Source organism: Sceloporus occidentalis, unplaced genomic scaffold (genome assembly GCF_023333645.1).
Source record: "Sceloporus occidentalis isolate IW3139 unplaced genomic scaffold, rSceOcc1.0.p SCAF_13, whole genome shotgun sequence".
NCBI lineage: Eukaryota > Metazoa > Chordata > Lepidosauria > Squamata > Phrynosomatidae > Sceloporus > Sceloporus occidentalis.
Window position 1 is genome coordinate 21,001,009 of NW_028316993.1, and position 16,183 is coordinate 21,017,191.

Sequence of the window (16,183 nt, forward strand, 5' to 3'; positions counted from 1 at the left end):
CCTCTTCTCTAACACCACATTTCAAATAAACCGATTTTCTTCTTTTCCACTTTCCTCACTGTACAGCTCTCAAATCTGTACTAATTGAGAAAACAATTACTTATGTGATTCTAACAGTTGTGTCTATTCGGTTGTATATCTTTTTTGCTCCTGTACACCTCCAATGTATATATATTGAACTTAACAGAGTAACTACATAAATTCAACTTGGCAACAAGGAAACTGAAATAATGGGCCTGAACAGACAGGCCAAAATAAAACTGCTTCGGGTCACTTTGGTGGTATGCTGTTGAAATGACACATGCATCTTAAGAGACTAGAAGCTGCACCAAAGCCATGCTTCAGTCCTGCATGGCTTTGGTGGAGCTTCTGGCCTCTTAAGATGCATGTGTCATTTCAACAACATACCTCCAAAGTGACCCGAAGCAGCTTTATCTTGGCATGTCTGTTCGGACCTAAAGTTCCGATACCTTGAATCAAACAATGATCAGAATAGAAACTGCAGTTGTAAAACCAGAAGACTAGAAATGGGAAGGACAGCTATAAAAGAACTAGACAAGATCCCAATAGGTTTGTTATTTGGAATTTATACTTTAAAAAAAAATTCAAGCAATGGATGCTTGAATCCATGGATAAAAAATCCATGGATAAGGAGGGCCGACTATACTTGGGCAGCTTTGTATTTAACCACTAGCATCATTGTCAAAGGCATGAGAAAACTGAATGCAGCAAGTTAGCAAGCTAGTGGAGAAGGGCTGGCATGCTCCATGGGTCCACCGCACCCAGTACGAAACAAACCAGACTGACAGAGAAAGCAAGACTCATTCTCCACCACACCCAGCACAGAAATGCAGTCGGCGACAACCAAAGTGCCAGAGTTTTAGTTCCTCCTCAGCCAGTGCCCAGCATACTAATAGAAATTTTTACACACTAGTAAAAATTTTATGTTTTCTTACTCCCAAATTCAGGGGCTCACGGGTTCAAAACTAGAATATGATATACACCGTTTTCTTGAGGTTAGATTGGATGCCCTTTGTGGTCTCCTCCAACTCTGCAATTCTGTTATATCTAACCCAGAAATATATATATATATATATATATATATATATATGAGAGAACCTCCATTCAAACATACTGGTATTTCACTTGTACAAGACCGTACTTTGGAGTTATGCAAGAACACAGAAGGAAGAGGCATTTGCTCAAGGTTTGTAGTGGATGGCTGTTTGAGCAAGATGTCCTCCATGGGTTCTTCTGCAATTACTTTATCTCCTTCTGGGGGCCAATCTCTGCTACTTCCCACAAAGACAATGCTTCTTTCCATGACACCATTAAGAATATTAAAATCAGAAAAATGTAAAGACAAACTAGGCAAGACACGGACAGGCTATTCAAACTAGGTGCCAGCAGAAAATCACCAGATGGTTCCAAGTACAAGAATTGCAAAGGCCTGGGGGTGAGGCAGAGTTACAATGGTCTATTGGGATTCGATCTCGCTCACAAAGTGTCCTGTCCCAGTCTGTTAGGTTTGAGTGTAGGTTTTCCAAGGTGGGTAGCCAGGACAGAAGAGGGATTCTGCTGGTGTATTGTCCACTCTGCTGCTTAATGGTCTACCTTTCTGAGCTGGCTGGGTTGGTCTCGGCAATGGCGTTGGAATCCCCTTGGTTTGTCATACTGGGGGACTTCAACATCCATGCAGAGACTGGTCTGTCAGGAACAGCTCAAGGACTTCATGTCCTCTGTGACAACCATGGGTCTGTCCCGTGTAGTATCTTATGCCTCCCATGCTACAGAAAACACTCTGGATCTGGTTTTCTGTGCCGGGTGAGATGATGGTGACCTGGGTTTGGAAGAACTTTCATAGTTCCATTGTCACCTTTGAAAAGAAGGTGAAATCTCAGGTGATCCAAACTGTCACTGCTCAGTATGGTATGAAATTTGGGGTGGTTTTTTTTGTAATCAGAAATGGATGCCTATTTGTTTCCAAGCTGACTTCAAGACATTGATGTTGACTTATAAAGCCTCAAAACGTCCACAGTTATCTATTCTGTCCCTAACTGTTGTCTCACTCACTACTTGATCCTGTGGTTAATTAATTTATTACAGACATGGAAAAATAGTGCAACACTATGGGAAATCATAGCCAAGGCCTGTTGCCACACTGCAAAGGTAATGCAGTTTGACATCACTTTACATCCCATGGCTCAATGTGATGGAATCCTGGGTTTTGTTGTTTTGTGAGATATTCTCTTTCAGAGTGCTCTGGTGGCACAATAAACTACAAATCACAGGATTCCATAGGATAGAACTACAGTGCTTAAAGCACTGTCAAATCACATTATTTCTGCAGAGCAGATGCGGCCTGAGTAATAACAGAAGATGGAAATTCTAAATACATTATTCACAATGCTGCCAAGATTACATCTGCAAGCACTCTTGGATGCAGTTCATCTGGCCCTGGAGACCTAGGCTGCATCTACATTGCAGAATTAATGCAGTTTGACACTGCTTTAACTGCCATGGCTCAATGTGATGGAATCCTGGGATTTGTAGTTTGTTGTGGCACCAGAGCACTTCAAAAGTGAAAGCCAAATGTCTCACAAAACTACAAATGCCAGAATTCCATAGCATTAAGCCATGACAGTTAAAGCACTGCTTTGTAGAACCAGCCAAGGATGGACAGACATACAAACACTATGCCAGTGTAATAATGCAACCACAGCTGAGGAAAAAAAAATCAAATGTTAATTATACTGTGTATAGGCACAGAATCGAGTCCCAATAGACCATATGCTGCCCTCTACAAATAAGAGATTTCTGATGCAGCAATAGGACTATTCAGGTCACTGTGAAATAATGCAGGATGTGAGTTTGCAGAATGATTTTGCTCCTCAAATGCTAGAGAAGCTATTAGATCACCCTCTGCAGCATTTTGGTCCCATTCAGATAACTGCAGAAACATCTTGATATTGGGGGCACACTGCCATGATAAAAAATGGGGATACACATATGTTGGTATGAAATTAGAAAACTGGGAGAGGGGAGGCTGAGACAGTCCTCTCCCTCTATGGGGTGCAAGACAGAGGGAAAAATCTCAGAGTGTGACCGAAAAGCACAGGTGCACTGAAAGGAAAAGAAAGTGAATGAAGTTATGTCATTAAAAAAGGCTGTCTACAGCAACTGGCATTCAACGCAAGTTTAGGTCCACTTAAGCTGCTCAGCCAGACCATGAATTCCAAGAACTAGAAAGAGAAAGCTGGAGAAAAGTGAATGCTGTATGCAGCCACAGAAGGGAGTTTATGCCGAAGGCCACAGCTGTCAGGAGGCATCATATGCACATACTAGGGATGAGACAGAAATCTGAGATTCAGTTCAGCTCATGAGAGAAAAGCAGAAGCTGGAAGGATTCCCAGGACTTGGGAATGGGATGGGATCAGGGTGACACTGGGCTTTCCTGCCCAAATACTCCACAGGGGTCTCTATGGCAGTTGCAAAAGAGCAGAGCCGGCTCTTAGAAGAAAGGGATTTTAGCAGACAAAACATAGGATGCTAAAAAAAGCTTTCACGGCCCTGCATCCATATTTTTTGTGGGTTTTTCGGGCTATGTGGTCATGTTCTGCAACATGGCCCAAAACCCCCCACAAAAAATATAGGAAGCCAATTCATACAGACTCAGATCTTCCATCTGTCCAGCTCAATATTTCCTACACAGATGGAACAGCTGCTTTTCAGTCCTATTTGGAGATGCTAGGAACTGAACCTAGGTAGGACCTTGTGCATGCAAAGTATGAGGTTTGCCACTAAGCTTTCACAGTTCCCTTATGGTTCCAGTCCTTATGGTTTTGAGGAATCGATAGACAAAAACCAATCATTCTCCTGTATAAAAAGAGCAAACCTGCAAGTGTTTGTATCATTTTGTAGCCAAAATGGTGCATGATAAAGGGCTGATTTAAATAGGAACATCGGAAGATTACTTTTTGTCTGTGAGCCGCCTTGAGTCCCTATGGGGAGAAAGGCAGCATACAAATGAAATAAATTATTAATAATAATAATGCCAGCAACCTCTCTAGCTTAGTATTGTCTACACTAGCTGGTAGCAGTTCTCCAAGCTCTCCCAGCCCTACTAGGTACTATTAGAGATTTAATGTAGAACTTTCTACACATTAAGCTGGTTTGAGCTTTGGGCTATGACTCTGGAGATCAGGATTTGAGTCCCTGCTGGAGTATAAATGCCCACTGGGTGACCTTGGACAAGTTACACTCTCTCAGCCTCAGAGGATGCCAATGGCAACCCCCCCCCGCCCTGAAGACACTTGCCAAAAAAAAAAAAAAAAAAACCAAAACAAAACACCCCATGATAGGGTTGCCATATATGCCATGAAGGTACACAACAACAAAACAAATCGCTACATTATGTTCAACCCATCTAAAGGGAACCTAGAAAACTGCCTTAAATCAAACAGTGGAGCCAACACAAACTCTACTCCTGAGACAGAAAGGGTCCCAAGGCAAGCACAGCTGCATTTCTGACCTCTTAAATCCAATAGACAAGAGTCTTGCTATGCTTTAAGGCAGGGGTAGGCAACCCTTTTGAGCCGGGGGCCGGGTTGCTGTCCCTCAGACAAATGGGGGGCTGAAGCCAAAAATAAATAATTAAATAATTTTTTTTTTAAAAAAAAAAATTAAATAAATAAATAAACCGGGACAAATGTAGGACAAAATTTTCAAATGGAGGTCACTTTTTAAATAAAAAATGGAGGACATGCGAAAAAATTTGCTGATTTTTAAAAAATTTTAAAGATAAATGCATGTTTCTGAGGCTTCTATAGACAATTGCCTCACCATGCCCCTCGCGCGAGACGCCAAAGGCCCCGGCAGCAATCGGCGGCAGGACCGGGCTGGAGCCGGTCCCAAGGCCTTGCCGGGCCGCATCCGGCCCGCGGGCCACAGGTTGCCTACCCCTGCTTTTAGGTGTTTCCTCCTTTCTTTGGAAATCAGCAACATGAGAACCTTCCAACTAGTGTCTAGAAGAAAGCTGTTCAGATGATGGAGAAGGGAGATTAAAAAATGATTGCTCAATGGCAGGGCATACCCTTTACATGTAGAAAGTTCCAGGTTCCATCCATGTTAGAAGGATGGAGAAGCAAAGGTCTGCCTGGGAACTTATGAGGACAGATTTGGGGACCTGGGTATGTTTAGCCTGGAGAAGAGATGGTTAAGAGGTCTCTTCTAATGATATATGATAGCCTTGTTTAAGTATTTGAAGGGATGTCATATTGAGGATGGAGCAAGCTTGTTTTCTGCTGCTCTAGAGAATAGGACCTGGAACAATGGATTCAAACTACTGTATTTTCCAGCGTATAAGACAACCGGGCGTATAAGACAACCCCCAACTTTTTGAATAAAAATATAGAGTTTAGGATATATTCACCGTATAAGGCTACCCCTGAGGCCTCTGGAGGTCCCATAGAATCCTGTGCAGGGCTGCCGGCTTCCCAGGCCTCTGGAGGCCCCTTAGAAGCCTGCGCGGGGCTGCCAGCTTCCCAGGCCTCCGGAGGCCTGGGAAGCTGGTGGCCGAGCGTGTGCATGCCGGGCCACGCGGCTCTGTTGTTGCCGGGCTTAACCCGACGTATAAGACGACCCTCGACTTTTGACCCAATTTTAGAGGGTCAAAAAGTCATCTTATATGCCGGAAAATACAGTACAGGAAGAGATTCCACCTAAACATTAGGAGGAACCTCTGACAGTAAGAGCTGTTTGACAGTGGAATACATTCCTTCGGAGAGTGGTGGAGTCTCCTTCTTTGGAGGAGGTTTTTAAACAGAGGCTGGATGGCCATCTGTCAGGAGTGCTTTGATTCTGTGTTCCTGCATGGGAAAATTGGGTTGGACTGGATGGACCTTGAGGTCTCTTCCAACTCTATGATTCTATGAATTGGACAACTGCTGCCAGATAAGAGTATATGTTGCTGGGCTCAACCAACAAGCAATCTAAGCTGCTATAAATCAGGCTTACTTTTTTAAAACACACACACACACACACACACGGGGGGGGGGGAAGAGGGAGAGAGAGAGACAGGTGGTCAGGGCTTCCTTAGATCTGAGATGGGACTCATGCAACTGTTCACATGTTGGGACTGCAGCTCCCAATAATCCCCATCACTGGTTATGCTGACACACATACACACAGATAACTGAGGACATCACAAGACAGCATATACTTCAAAGCAGTAACCCATCCTTGGAGGCTCAAATTGTTCTACAACTTTCAGAATTCCTGTCTACTGCCAAGCTGGCTAGGAATGCACGGAGCCATAGTCCAACAACACGTGAGAATCACTATCTTTGCAACAAGGTCAGGCTCCACCAACAGTTCTTTTGATAATCGGCAGTAGAACACCAAGAGTCCTTGACTCCTGATTGTTTAACAACAGCAACCAATTTCTTATTCTTCTGCTCTTGGCTTTGAAAACAAATTCCATTCAGATGTACCCTTGTCCCTTAATTCTAACAATACATGTCATCCCCACCATTGTAGAAAACTGAGTCACTGCTGGACCTATGAAAAATAAAGTACAGTCAGCCCTTCTTATAAACGGATTTTTTATACATGGATTCAAGCATACACAGTTTGAATATGTTCAAAAAAAGTATAAATTTCAAATATCAAACCTTGATTTTCCATTTTTTTATAAGGGACACCATTTTGCTATGCCATTATATTGAATGGGGCTTGAGCATCCACGGAGGATCTTGGAACCAAACCCCAGCGTATAACAAGGGTGCCATACACTCTAAGTTTGCTTCTAATTTAGAGTAGCTAGAGGCGACAGAGAAACGAATGTTGGGTACTTACTGTGACACGTTCATTTCCAGCATGAGAGGGTCCTGGCATCCTGTAATCTGGGTTATGCACCTCCCATTCGCTCCTGTAGGCAGGGACAAAAGAGAAGACCGGACCCGATATAGGGAGGAGCTAACCCCCCTGGGCCTCAGTTAATAACAAGCCAAGCGAGTAGCAGATAAAATCACAAACTGACCTTTAATCGGTAAAATCAGATAGCATAGAAAAAATAACATAAGGTCGTCTCCATGAGACCAGCCTCCATAGGGAACAAACAACAAACAACAAACAACCAGCGAACAGAGAAAAACTGGGGGTCCGTCACCAGGTCGAGCTGGACCGCAGGGTGGCACCAAGGGTGGGCAGGATGCCAGGACCCTCTCATGCTGGAAATGAACGTGTCACGGTAAGTACCCAACGTTCGTTTTCCCAGCAGAGAGGGTCCTGACCTCCTGTAATCTGGGATTTACAAAAGCCCTCTCCAGATGGGAGGGAGGTGCCTAGGCAGAACCTGCGGTCTCAGCTACTACCTGCTGGAGGACCCTCCTACCGAAGGCCGCCTCGGCGGACTGAAACACATCTAGCTTATAATGTCTAATAAAGGAGGAGGGAGACTTCCATGTCGCTGCCCGGCAAATCTCAGCCAAGGAGGCATTGGTGAACAGGGCCGCCGAGGTAGACGCACTTCTCGTGGAATGGGCCAACACTCCCTCCTGAGGAGCGAGGCCTAAGGTCTTATAGGCCTCAGTGATGCAAGCCTTGATCCATCTGCTTAGTGTGGAGACCGACACCTTACGTCCCCAGGACCCTTGGCAGAAGGAGACAAACAAGGCCTCGGAAGCTCTAAATGTCGCCGTCCTCTTGATGTAAACCTTAAGCGCCCTGCGCACATCCAGGGTGTGCCAGGCTTTCTCTAATTCCCTTTGGGGATTAGGACAGAACGAAGGCAGCAAAATATCTTGTGAGGTGTGAAAAGTCAAGTTAACCTTCGGCAAAAACCGAAGTGTCAGGCCGGAGACACACAGAGTCTGGTCTAAACAAACACAGATCCTTACGGACTGACAGTGCCCCGAGCTCTTGACACCCATCTAGCTGAGGTGATGGCGGTGAGGAAGACTACCTTCAAGGTGAGGTGTTTTAAGGAGGCCTCCCGGATGGGTTCAAACGGTCCCACCGTCAGAGCCTTCAGGACTGTGTGAAGGTTCCAGGTGCGGAAGCAATGTCTGGTGGGCGGAGCCTTGTTGGAGACGCCCCTCAGCAGCCTCCTAATATGAGGGTGGGCCGCCATAGCCGAGGCCCTCTCATGAGGCAACACCGAGGTGACGGCCGCCACCTGCCTCTTGACAGTGTTGGGCCTCAGACCCTTTTTGATGCCGTCCTGAAGGAACTGTAGCAAGTCTGAGACCGAGAAACTGAGGTAGCTGATGCGTCTCAGCTTGCACCATCTTTTAAAGGATCTAAAGGTGGCTTCATAGATGCGGTTAGTCGACGGGCGCCTGGACGCCAGGATGGAGTCTATTACCTCAGTGGAGTATCCACACCGCTGAAGCATGTCGCGTTCAGCCTCCAGGCGTCAAGGTTCAGCCACTCTGGGTTGGGGTAAAGGATCTGGCCCTGACTTAGAAGGACCCGGCGGTGGGGAAGGGCCATGGAGGCTGATGACATGGTCAGAATCTCGGAGAACCATGCCCGCCTGGGCCATGCTGGCACCACCAGGATCATGTCTGAGTTGTCCCTCCGGATCTTGGCCACCAGCCTGGGCAGCAGAGGGAGCGCACAGACCAGCATCCTGGGCCACTGGAGATTGAGGGTGTCGACTGCTTCGGCCCCTTCTGTCTGGAACCGAGACATGAACCTGGATAGCTTTGTGTTTATGGGGGAGGCGAACATGTCCACTGTCGGTTGGCCTAGCTGGAGAGCTATCTGTCAGAATACCTCTGGGTGAAGTGACCACTCGCCCTGGTCGATGTCCGATCTGCTCAGCCAGTCGGCGATTGTGTTGAGCTCTCCTCAAAGGTGTTCCGCCTCGATGGAGATAAGGTTGGACTCGGCCCATCGAAACAGGAGACGTGACTCGCTCATCAGATCTCTTGACCTTGTTCCGCCCTCGCGGTTGAGATGGGCTTTGGTGGTGACATTGTCTGTCCTTATTAGGACTGGTCTGTTGTGAACTGAGCTAGGAGGGCCAGCCTGACTGCTCTCAGCTCCAGCCAGTTGATGGGCATGGTCTGTTCTTCCGGCGACCATCTCCCCTGAGCCATCTGAGGGCCGCAGTGTGCCCCCCATCTCCTCAAGCTTGCATCGGTTGTGATCTGGACCTTCTTGGGGTACCAGATCGGACGGCCCCTGAGGATCGCTGGCAAGATCCACCATCGCAGGGAGTTGAGGACTTGGGGCGTAACCAACACCTTGATGGAGGACCTTGATGCTATGGCTTCCTGAAAGGGGAGGAGGAACCACTGGAGGGACCTGGAGTGGACCCTGGCCCATGGAACGCAGTCCCTTGCCGCTACCATGAGGCCCTGGAGGTGGGCTAGGAAAGCGATACTGGCTCTGGGGCGCCTCAGGATCTGGGAGACTGCTTTGGAGATGGCTTGAACTCTGTCCGGTGTGAGGGAAATCAAGCCCCTCTCTGTGTCGAGGAGGGCCCCTAGGTGGAGAATCTGACGCGCCGGCTCCGTGGAGCTCTTTGACATGTTGACCAGGAAGCTGTGGTCCTCCAAGGAACGAAGGACCTGGCGGACATCCGCCCGACCCTGGAGTAGAGATGGGGATCGGATCAGGATATCGTCCACGTAAGGGTAGACATGGATCTTCCTTGTCCTCCAGTGGGACACTAGAGCCACCAGGACCTTTGTGAACACCCTCGGAGCCGACGATAGGCCGAAGGGCAGCGCCCTGTATTGGAAGTGGCGGTTGTCGTAGGTGAACCTCAGGTAGCGCCTGTGAATGGGGATATAAAAATAAGCATCCTGCAAGTCTAAAGAGGAAAGAAAGTCCCTGGGTTGGAGTGACTCTAGGATAGATTTGAGGGTCTCCATCTGGAACTTCTTGTAGGATATGAAGGAGTTGACCCGTCTCAGGTTTAGGATAGTCCTCCAGGTACCATTCTTCTTTGGCACCAAAAAGAAAATGGAGTAGCAGCCTCTGCGCCACTGAGAGGCTGGGACCTCCTCGATGGCTTGCAGGCGGAGCAGATCTTCGATGGCATCCAGTAGGAGGCGATGTTTGGCTGGATTCTTTCTTTGGGGAGGGGATGAATCTCTCGCAAGGTAAGCGGCGGAATTCTATACGGTAGCTCGATCTTAGGGTGTTGAGGACCCACTGATCTTTCGTGGATCGTTCCCAAACATCGACAAAGTGTCTCAGCCTGCCCCCCACTGGGGGCGCCCCGTCATGGCTGATGTTGCTTTTTTGCTCCTCTTCCGCCTCCGGGCTGGCCTCTCTGCTGGAAAGGCTGGCGGGATTGCCTGGGCTGGAACTTGGAGTCACTCCATTGCTGTCCAAAGGGTCTAGAGTCTCTGGACTGGAAGGAGGAGGAGAAGGGTCTGGAAGAGCGAAAAAGCTGTTTCTTGGACCTAGTCCTAGCCTCTGACTTGCGGCCCCCCAGCAAGGACTTTTTCTTATCCTTATCCTCTACCAGGACCTGGTCGAGCGACTCTCCAAACAATTTAGTCCCAAGGAAGGGAGTGAAGGCCAGATTGTTCTTTGATTTGGCATCGACATTTCAGTTTTTTGGCCAAAGCTGGCGTCAGACGGTAACCGCCGCTGCCTGGGATCTGGCTCAGTATTGGACTGAGTCCAATGTCCTGTCAGCTGTGTAAGCCGCCGCCAAGGCTATCTTATTCAGGCCCTGCCTGAGGTGAGACTGATGGAGGGGAACTTGGCTGCGGCCGCCGCTCTGATGGCCACCGACATAGCCTCATGTGCCTTTTTGAGGGCTGTTTCGGCCTTTTTATCCTCCGGCATCTTTAGCCCCTAACTGGGGTGCGGGGACGGAAAGGCCCCCAAGCAGGCTCCCTAGGGGAAGTCCCCCACCCCCAAGAGGCTTGCCGCTTCGCGGGCAAACACGGCCCACACAAAGTCCCCTAGCTCCCTGAGGGGGCTTACCTCAACGCGGGCAGGTGGAGTGGGGACCTCCTTGACGCCTTGGGGTCCTGGGCAGAGGGATGAGGGCTGCTCAACGCCTCGGAGGGTCGGACCCTCCACTGGCTGAGCTCCTGGCTGCTGCCGGTTCCCCTTGCGGGGCCGGCAACCCCTGGGCAGGGTGACCCTGAGCTGGGGGGGTCCTTTCACCTGTGCAGCTAGGGTCCTCTGCCATAGCCCATCACCAAGAGGGGGAGAGGCAGGGGGGAGAGGGAGCAGGAAAGGGCAAGCCAAATCTGTACCACTTCAACGGCAAAAGACGAACTTCGCTGGCAGAAGAATTCGTGTCCTACCAGGAGCGTAGGCAGGAACAAGACTGAGGCCCAGGGGGGTTAGCTCCTCCCTATATAGGGGGCCGGTCTTCTCTTTTGTCCCTGCGAATGGGAGGTGCATAACCCAGATTACAGGAGGTCAGGACCCTCTCTGCTGGGAAATAGGTTCAAACACCACAACAAAGAAAAACAGGTCAACACGTCTTGGCAAACGTTTCATTCAAAACTAACAACATGCCTCAGAGGAAGGCAATGGCAAAACCCCTCTGAAGAAACCTGCCAAGAAAATCCCATGACAGGTCTGCGTTAGGGTCGCCATAAATCAGAAACAAAGGTACACAACAAGAGATCATCTGCCGTCCTTTTCTGCATTGATTGGAAGCAGGTCTCTGGAGTTTTGGATAGATTTTTTTTCTAGGTCCACTACATGGAACACTGTTGCTATATCACTCTGCTATGGCTCTTTCACAAAACAGAAGAGCCAGCTCTTCTGAAAATACTCTCATCCACTATTTATGCAGTTAGAACTTGAGAAACGCCCTGTAGTTGAAAGATACAGGTGTCCAGAGCACATAACAGAAAACAGCACTTTCCAGACTGGGTGTCTGGACTCATTGGTGTAGTGCAAGAAATGCATTAAAAGTTGCAAGGTCAAAATATCTTCCAACAATGAAAATATGCCACCCATTCTGTTTGTTTGATTCATCTGCTTTGTCTCCTACCAATCAACTTATTCTCCGGCCCTCTGAAACATCTCTGCATTGGATTATAATAAAAGTGATGATATGCTATATGCTATAAATAACCAACACAGTTACTGTCAGAGTTTCTGTTTTGATCTGATCTTCATCCCATTGAGAATGAAATTCAGAACAGGAATCAGACAGAATCCAAGGGAATGGGTTCCTCAAAGAAGATGGAGAATTCTTACTCTTCAGACGCACTTAAACATGTTTAGAGAACCTATGGTCTTCTATATGTTGCTGATCCTCTTTTCCCATCAGTTCTAGCTGGCATGGTCAAGGTAGGGGCATGGTGGGAGCTACTGTCCAGCAACATCTGGAAGGTTGCAGGCTACACCACCCACACCCCGGAGCCTAAAGAAAAACAAGTTGGGTTCCAGGCAGAAAGTTCCCACTCCTTGCCTCCCAGTGACTACAAATCATGACAATTATTGAATTATTTCCAAGATCAGAACCATGCGCTGAATACAAGCTGATGCAAAACATATAGCAACAACGTTTGCGTCCTGTCTTCACATTTCTGAGAGGCCTGCATCTGACCACTCTAGGAAACACAACACTGGATAACATAAGGCTGAACACAAATGCATGTTTGATTTCCTGGACTTTCTAGGAGCCACATGGCTAGAAGATGCTGGCCCGCAAGTAATAGCCCTCCATACCATGGCTGAACTGAGAACAAAGACAGCAAAATGTAGACCTATGACTAACCTCTTCATTTCCCCCCCTAACCTTGTCTGATGAAGAAGCCAATGTAGCTTCAAAAGTTTGTAACATGTATTTTGTGCATTTTGGATGGCCCCATAAAGGCATCACTGTTTGGTGGATTTTTGATGTTATTGGATTTGCTATACAGCTACCTCTGGATGTTTATAGGGCTAAACGAGTAACCCTTTTATTTTGTTCTTACACCCCCAGCAGGTGCATCCAGGCAACAGCTGACTGGAAGCAACAGAGCGACCACAAGCAGTCTGGGGATACGACTGAGTGACCACACAACCACAATAATGGTATGTCCTTTGAGCAGCCTCTCATTTTGATAACCCCAAGATGCCCCAGATGTACAACTTGTTGCAAAGGATGTGTGGGAGTAACAAACAAACAGTGGGCCCTTAGTATCTGCTGGCGCTTGATTCCAGGACCCCCATGGATGCTCAAGTCCCATTAAATACAATGGCATAGTAAAATGGTGTCCCATATATAGTCAGCCCTCTATATCCACGTTTTTTTATCCACAGATTCAAGCATCCACGGCTTGAAAACATTTTAAAAACAGACAAGGTCCCAAAAGCTGTAAATTTACAGCGCTTTATAAAGGTTAATAATAACAATAATAATAAAAAGCAAAACTTGATTTTCCCATTTTATATAAGGTAGAGACCATTGTATTGGATGGGACCTGAGCATCCATGGATTTGGTATCCACAGGGGGTCTTGTAATCAAACCACAGCAGATACCAAGGGCCCACCGTACTGTTTGACACTCCCACAAATCCTTTGCAAGCTGTACATCCAGACCATCTTGGTACAAACACCAGGTCCATTGTATAAAATGGCAAAATCAAGGCTTGCCTTTTGGAATTTATATATTTTTGGAATATTTTCAAGCCGTGGATGCTTAAATCTGTGCATAAAGGATCCATTGATACGGAGGGCCAACTATAATTTCCGACCCTTCTGCCACATTACAAATCCAAGAGCAAGCTCAAGCCTCAGTACTGAATAGCTGCCAAATATTGGTCATACCTCTTTCTTGAATGCTTCTGACCCTAATCAGGGGAAAAGAGGAAACAGCCAACGTTTGGGAAGTCAAACTATAGAAATTAACCTCTATGAACTGCCAGTTCTTTTCAGAATAGGTTCCAAGTGGCATGGTAAACCCAGTTCAATGCCAAAGGTTGTACCAAGCCCAGGTGTGGCTCTTAGTTCACTTATCAGTGTCCGATAATGGGTCTTTCGCCCTCCAGACTTTAAGGGGTGGTAGGACAGACTCAAACTGGATCCCAAAACGTGCACCAAAAAAAGCTGGGCAAATTGCAAGACTCTCTCGTACATCAAAATCCTTTCCTTAGCTGCTGGAGTGGAGATCCTTCCCTGGACTCTAAGATTTTACAGATGGTTTTTGTGGGTTTTTCGGGCTATGTGGTCATGTTCTAGAAGAGTTTATTTCTGACGTTTCGCCAGTATCTGTGGCTGGCATCCTCTGAAGATGCCAGCCACAGATGCTGGCAAAATGTCAGAAATAAACTCTTCTAGAACATGGCCACATAGCCCAAAAAACCCATAAAAAACTATGGATGCCGGCTATGAAAGCCTTCGACTACACATTTTACAGATGGTTTTTCTGATGATGTATTTAGTCACAATTTTTGCAATTAAAAAGAGGAAGCACATATCAACTCGGTGGAGTAAAGTACAGGGAAATTGAGAAATGTTTCCGCTACCCTAGAATAAGGGTCAACATTTTGGGTCATTAGCCACAGGACTTTTCCCCTCAACACAGACCCCCCACAAGGCCTGCTAACAAGGTAGATCACTGAGAGCCAGAGTGGCCTAGTGGTTTGAGTGATGAACTATCACTCTGGAGACCAGGGTTCAGTTCCCAGCTCAGCCATGAGACCCACTGGGTGACCACACTGTAGAAATAATCCAGTTTGAGACCACTTTAATTGCCCTGGCTCAATGTTTGGGAATTCTGGGCACTGTAGTTTTGTGTCCCTGGATTATTTCTGCAGGGTGTTTTGGACCCTAGTCAGGATTTTCTGCTTTGATTTGGTCAGGTCCTCCATTTTGCGGTCCCTTGTCCTCCTTGGCAAAAATATATTGGTCCAAACCCCAATGCAGAAATAATCCAGTTTGGGACTGCTTTAACTGTCCTGGCTCAATGCTTGGAAATTTTGGGAAGTGTCATTCTGTGAGCCATTGAGACTTCTCTGTCAGAAAGCTCTTGGGTCCCCAATAAACTACAATTCCCAGGGTTTCCAAGAACTAAGCCAGGGCTGTTAAAGGGGTCTCAAATGGGATTATTTCCGCAGTGTAGCTTGGACCATGGCTTCTAATGCTGTAGATCAGCGGCTCCCAAACTTTGGTAGATCAGTGGTTCCCAAACTCCTCCAGATGTTTTAGACTTCAGGTTCCAGAACTCTTGACTATTGGCCAAGCTGGCTGGGGCTTCTGGGAACTGAAGTCCACAACACCACTGCAGAGCGTCAATTCCCAAACCCCTAGTTCTCCAGGTGTTTGGGACTTTTGCTTCCAGAAGCCTCAGCCAGCTTGGCCAATGGTTTGGGATTGTGGGTGTTGAGGTCCCAAACACTGCTGCAGAGCCAGGGACGACGCATGGCCCGGCTCCTGGCCCGAAGGCCACCTGCAAGAGAAGTGTCCCAAGGCAAGAGGTGGGCCAGGGGACCCAATGGGACAGAAAAACAAGGATTACCGGCAGTTTTCCTGCAGTGGCCGCTCGCATGGATTTGATCTCGGGTCCCTGGGGGGTGGTGTAGAGGCAGCTGAGCCGAGGCAAGGGGGCCACCACGGCCGTCTGGGGGTACACCTGGGGGAAAGAGCCTGCTGGAAGGAGCCGCATCTGGGGGCTGCTGGGGATCCCGGCTCCCGGGTCCAAGGAGCCGATGGCAGGCAGGACTTTCTTGGGCTGCTGGGCTGCAGGAGCCAGAGAGGGCCCCCTGACTCTGGGGATCCTCAACATGGCTATATGTTGGGGGATGCCTTCAAAACCCAAAGGAAGATCAGGGTTTCTCTACCTCGAGGGGGCCTCAGCCATTGAAGACAGCAGCCATTGGGATCAACCCCAAGGTTACCAAAGGATGTAAAGCAATACTCTGAAAAAGGAGCAAGAAGGGGAAGCCCTTGACCTGTCTTCATCCAAGCAAGGCCCCCCAAGCTTCTCGGGCCACAAAGGGCCAGACACAGAAGCCATAGAGGGCCAGGCAGGGTCAAGGATGCTGTTCGGATGACGCGCACTAAATGCAAAACCAAAGGAGAGAGAGGTTGGGCAAGGTTCTTCCCCAAGGTTTGGAGGGCTAGGAGAAAGGATTCGGGGCCTGGAAAAGAATTTGAGGGTCAGGTTAAAAAAAATCCTGGGCTAGGAGAATTTGAAGGCTAGGAGAAGAACTGAGGGCTAGGGAAAATAATTGTGGGCTAGGGAAAATCGGAGGGCTAAGT

General features: G+C 47.8%; 1 protein-coding gene across 1 annotated transcript in view; it reads right to left on the reverse strand.

The window, feature by feature from the left end:
- Positions 1 to 15,763, reverse strand: part of E2F2 (E2F transcription factor 2) — a 71,318-nt gene extending 55,555 nt beyond the window's left edge. The window contains exon 1 of the mRNA XM_089478750.1: positions 15,441 to 15,763. Coding sequence (XP_089334876.1) covers positions 15,441 to 15,707 — 267 coding nt within the window. The 5' untranslated portion in view covers positions 15,708 to 15,763. The remainder of the gene's footprint in view (positions 1 to 15,440) is intronic.
- Between the last annotated feature and the right edge of the window lie 420 nt (positions 15,764 to 16,183).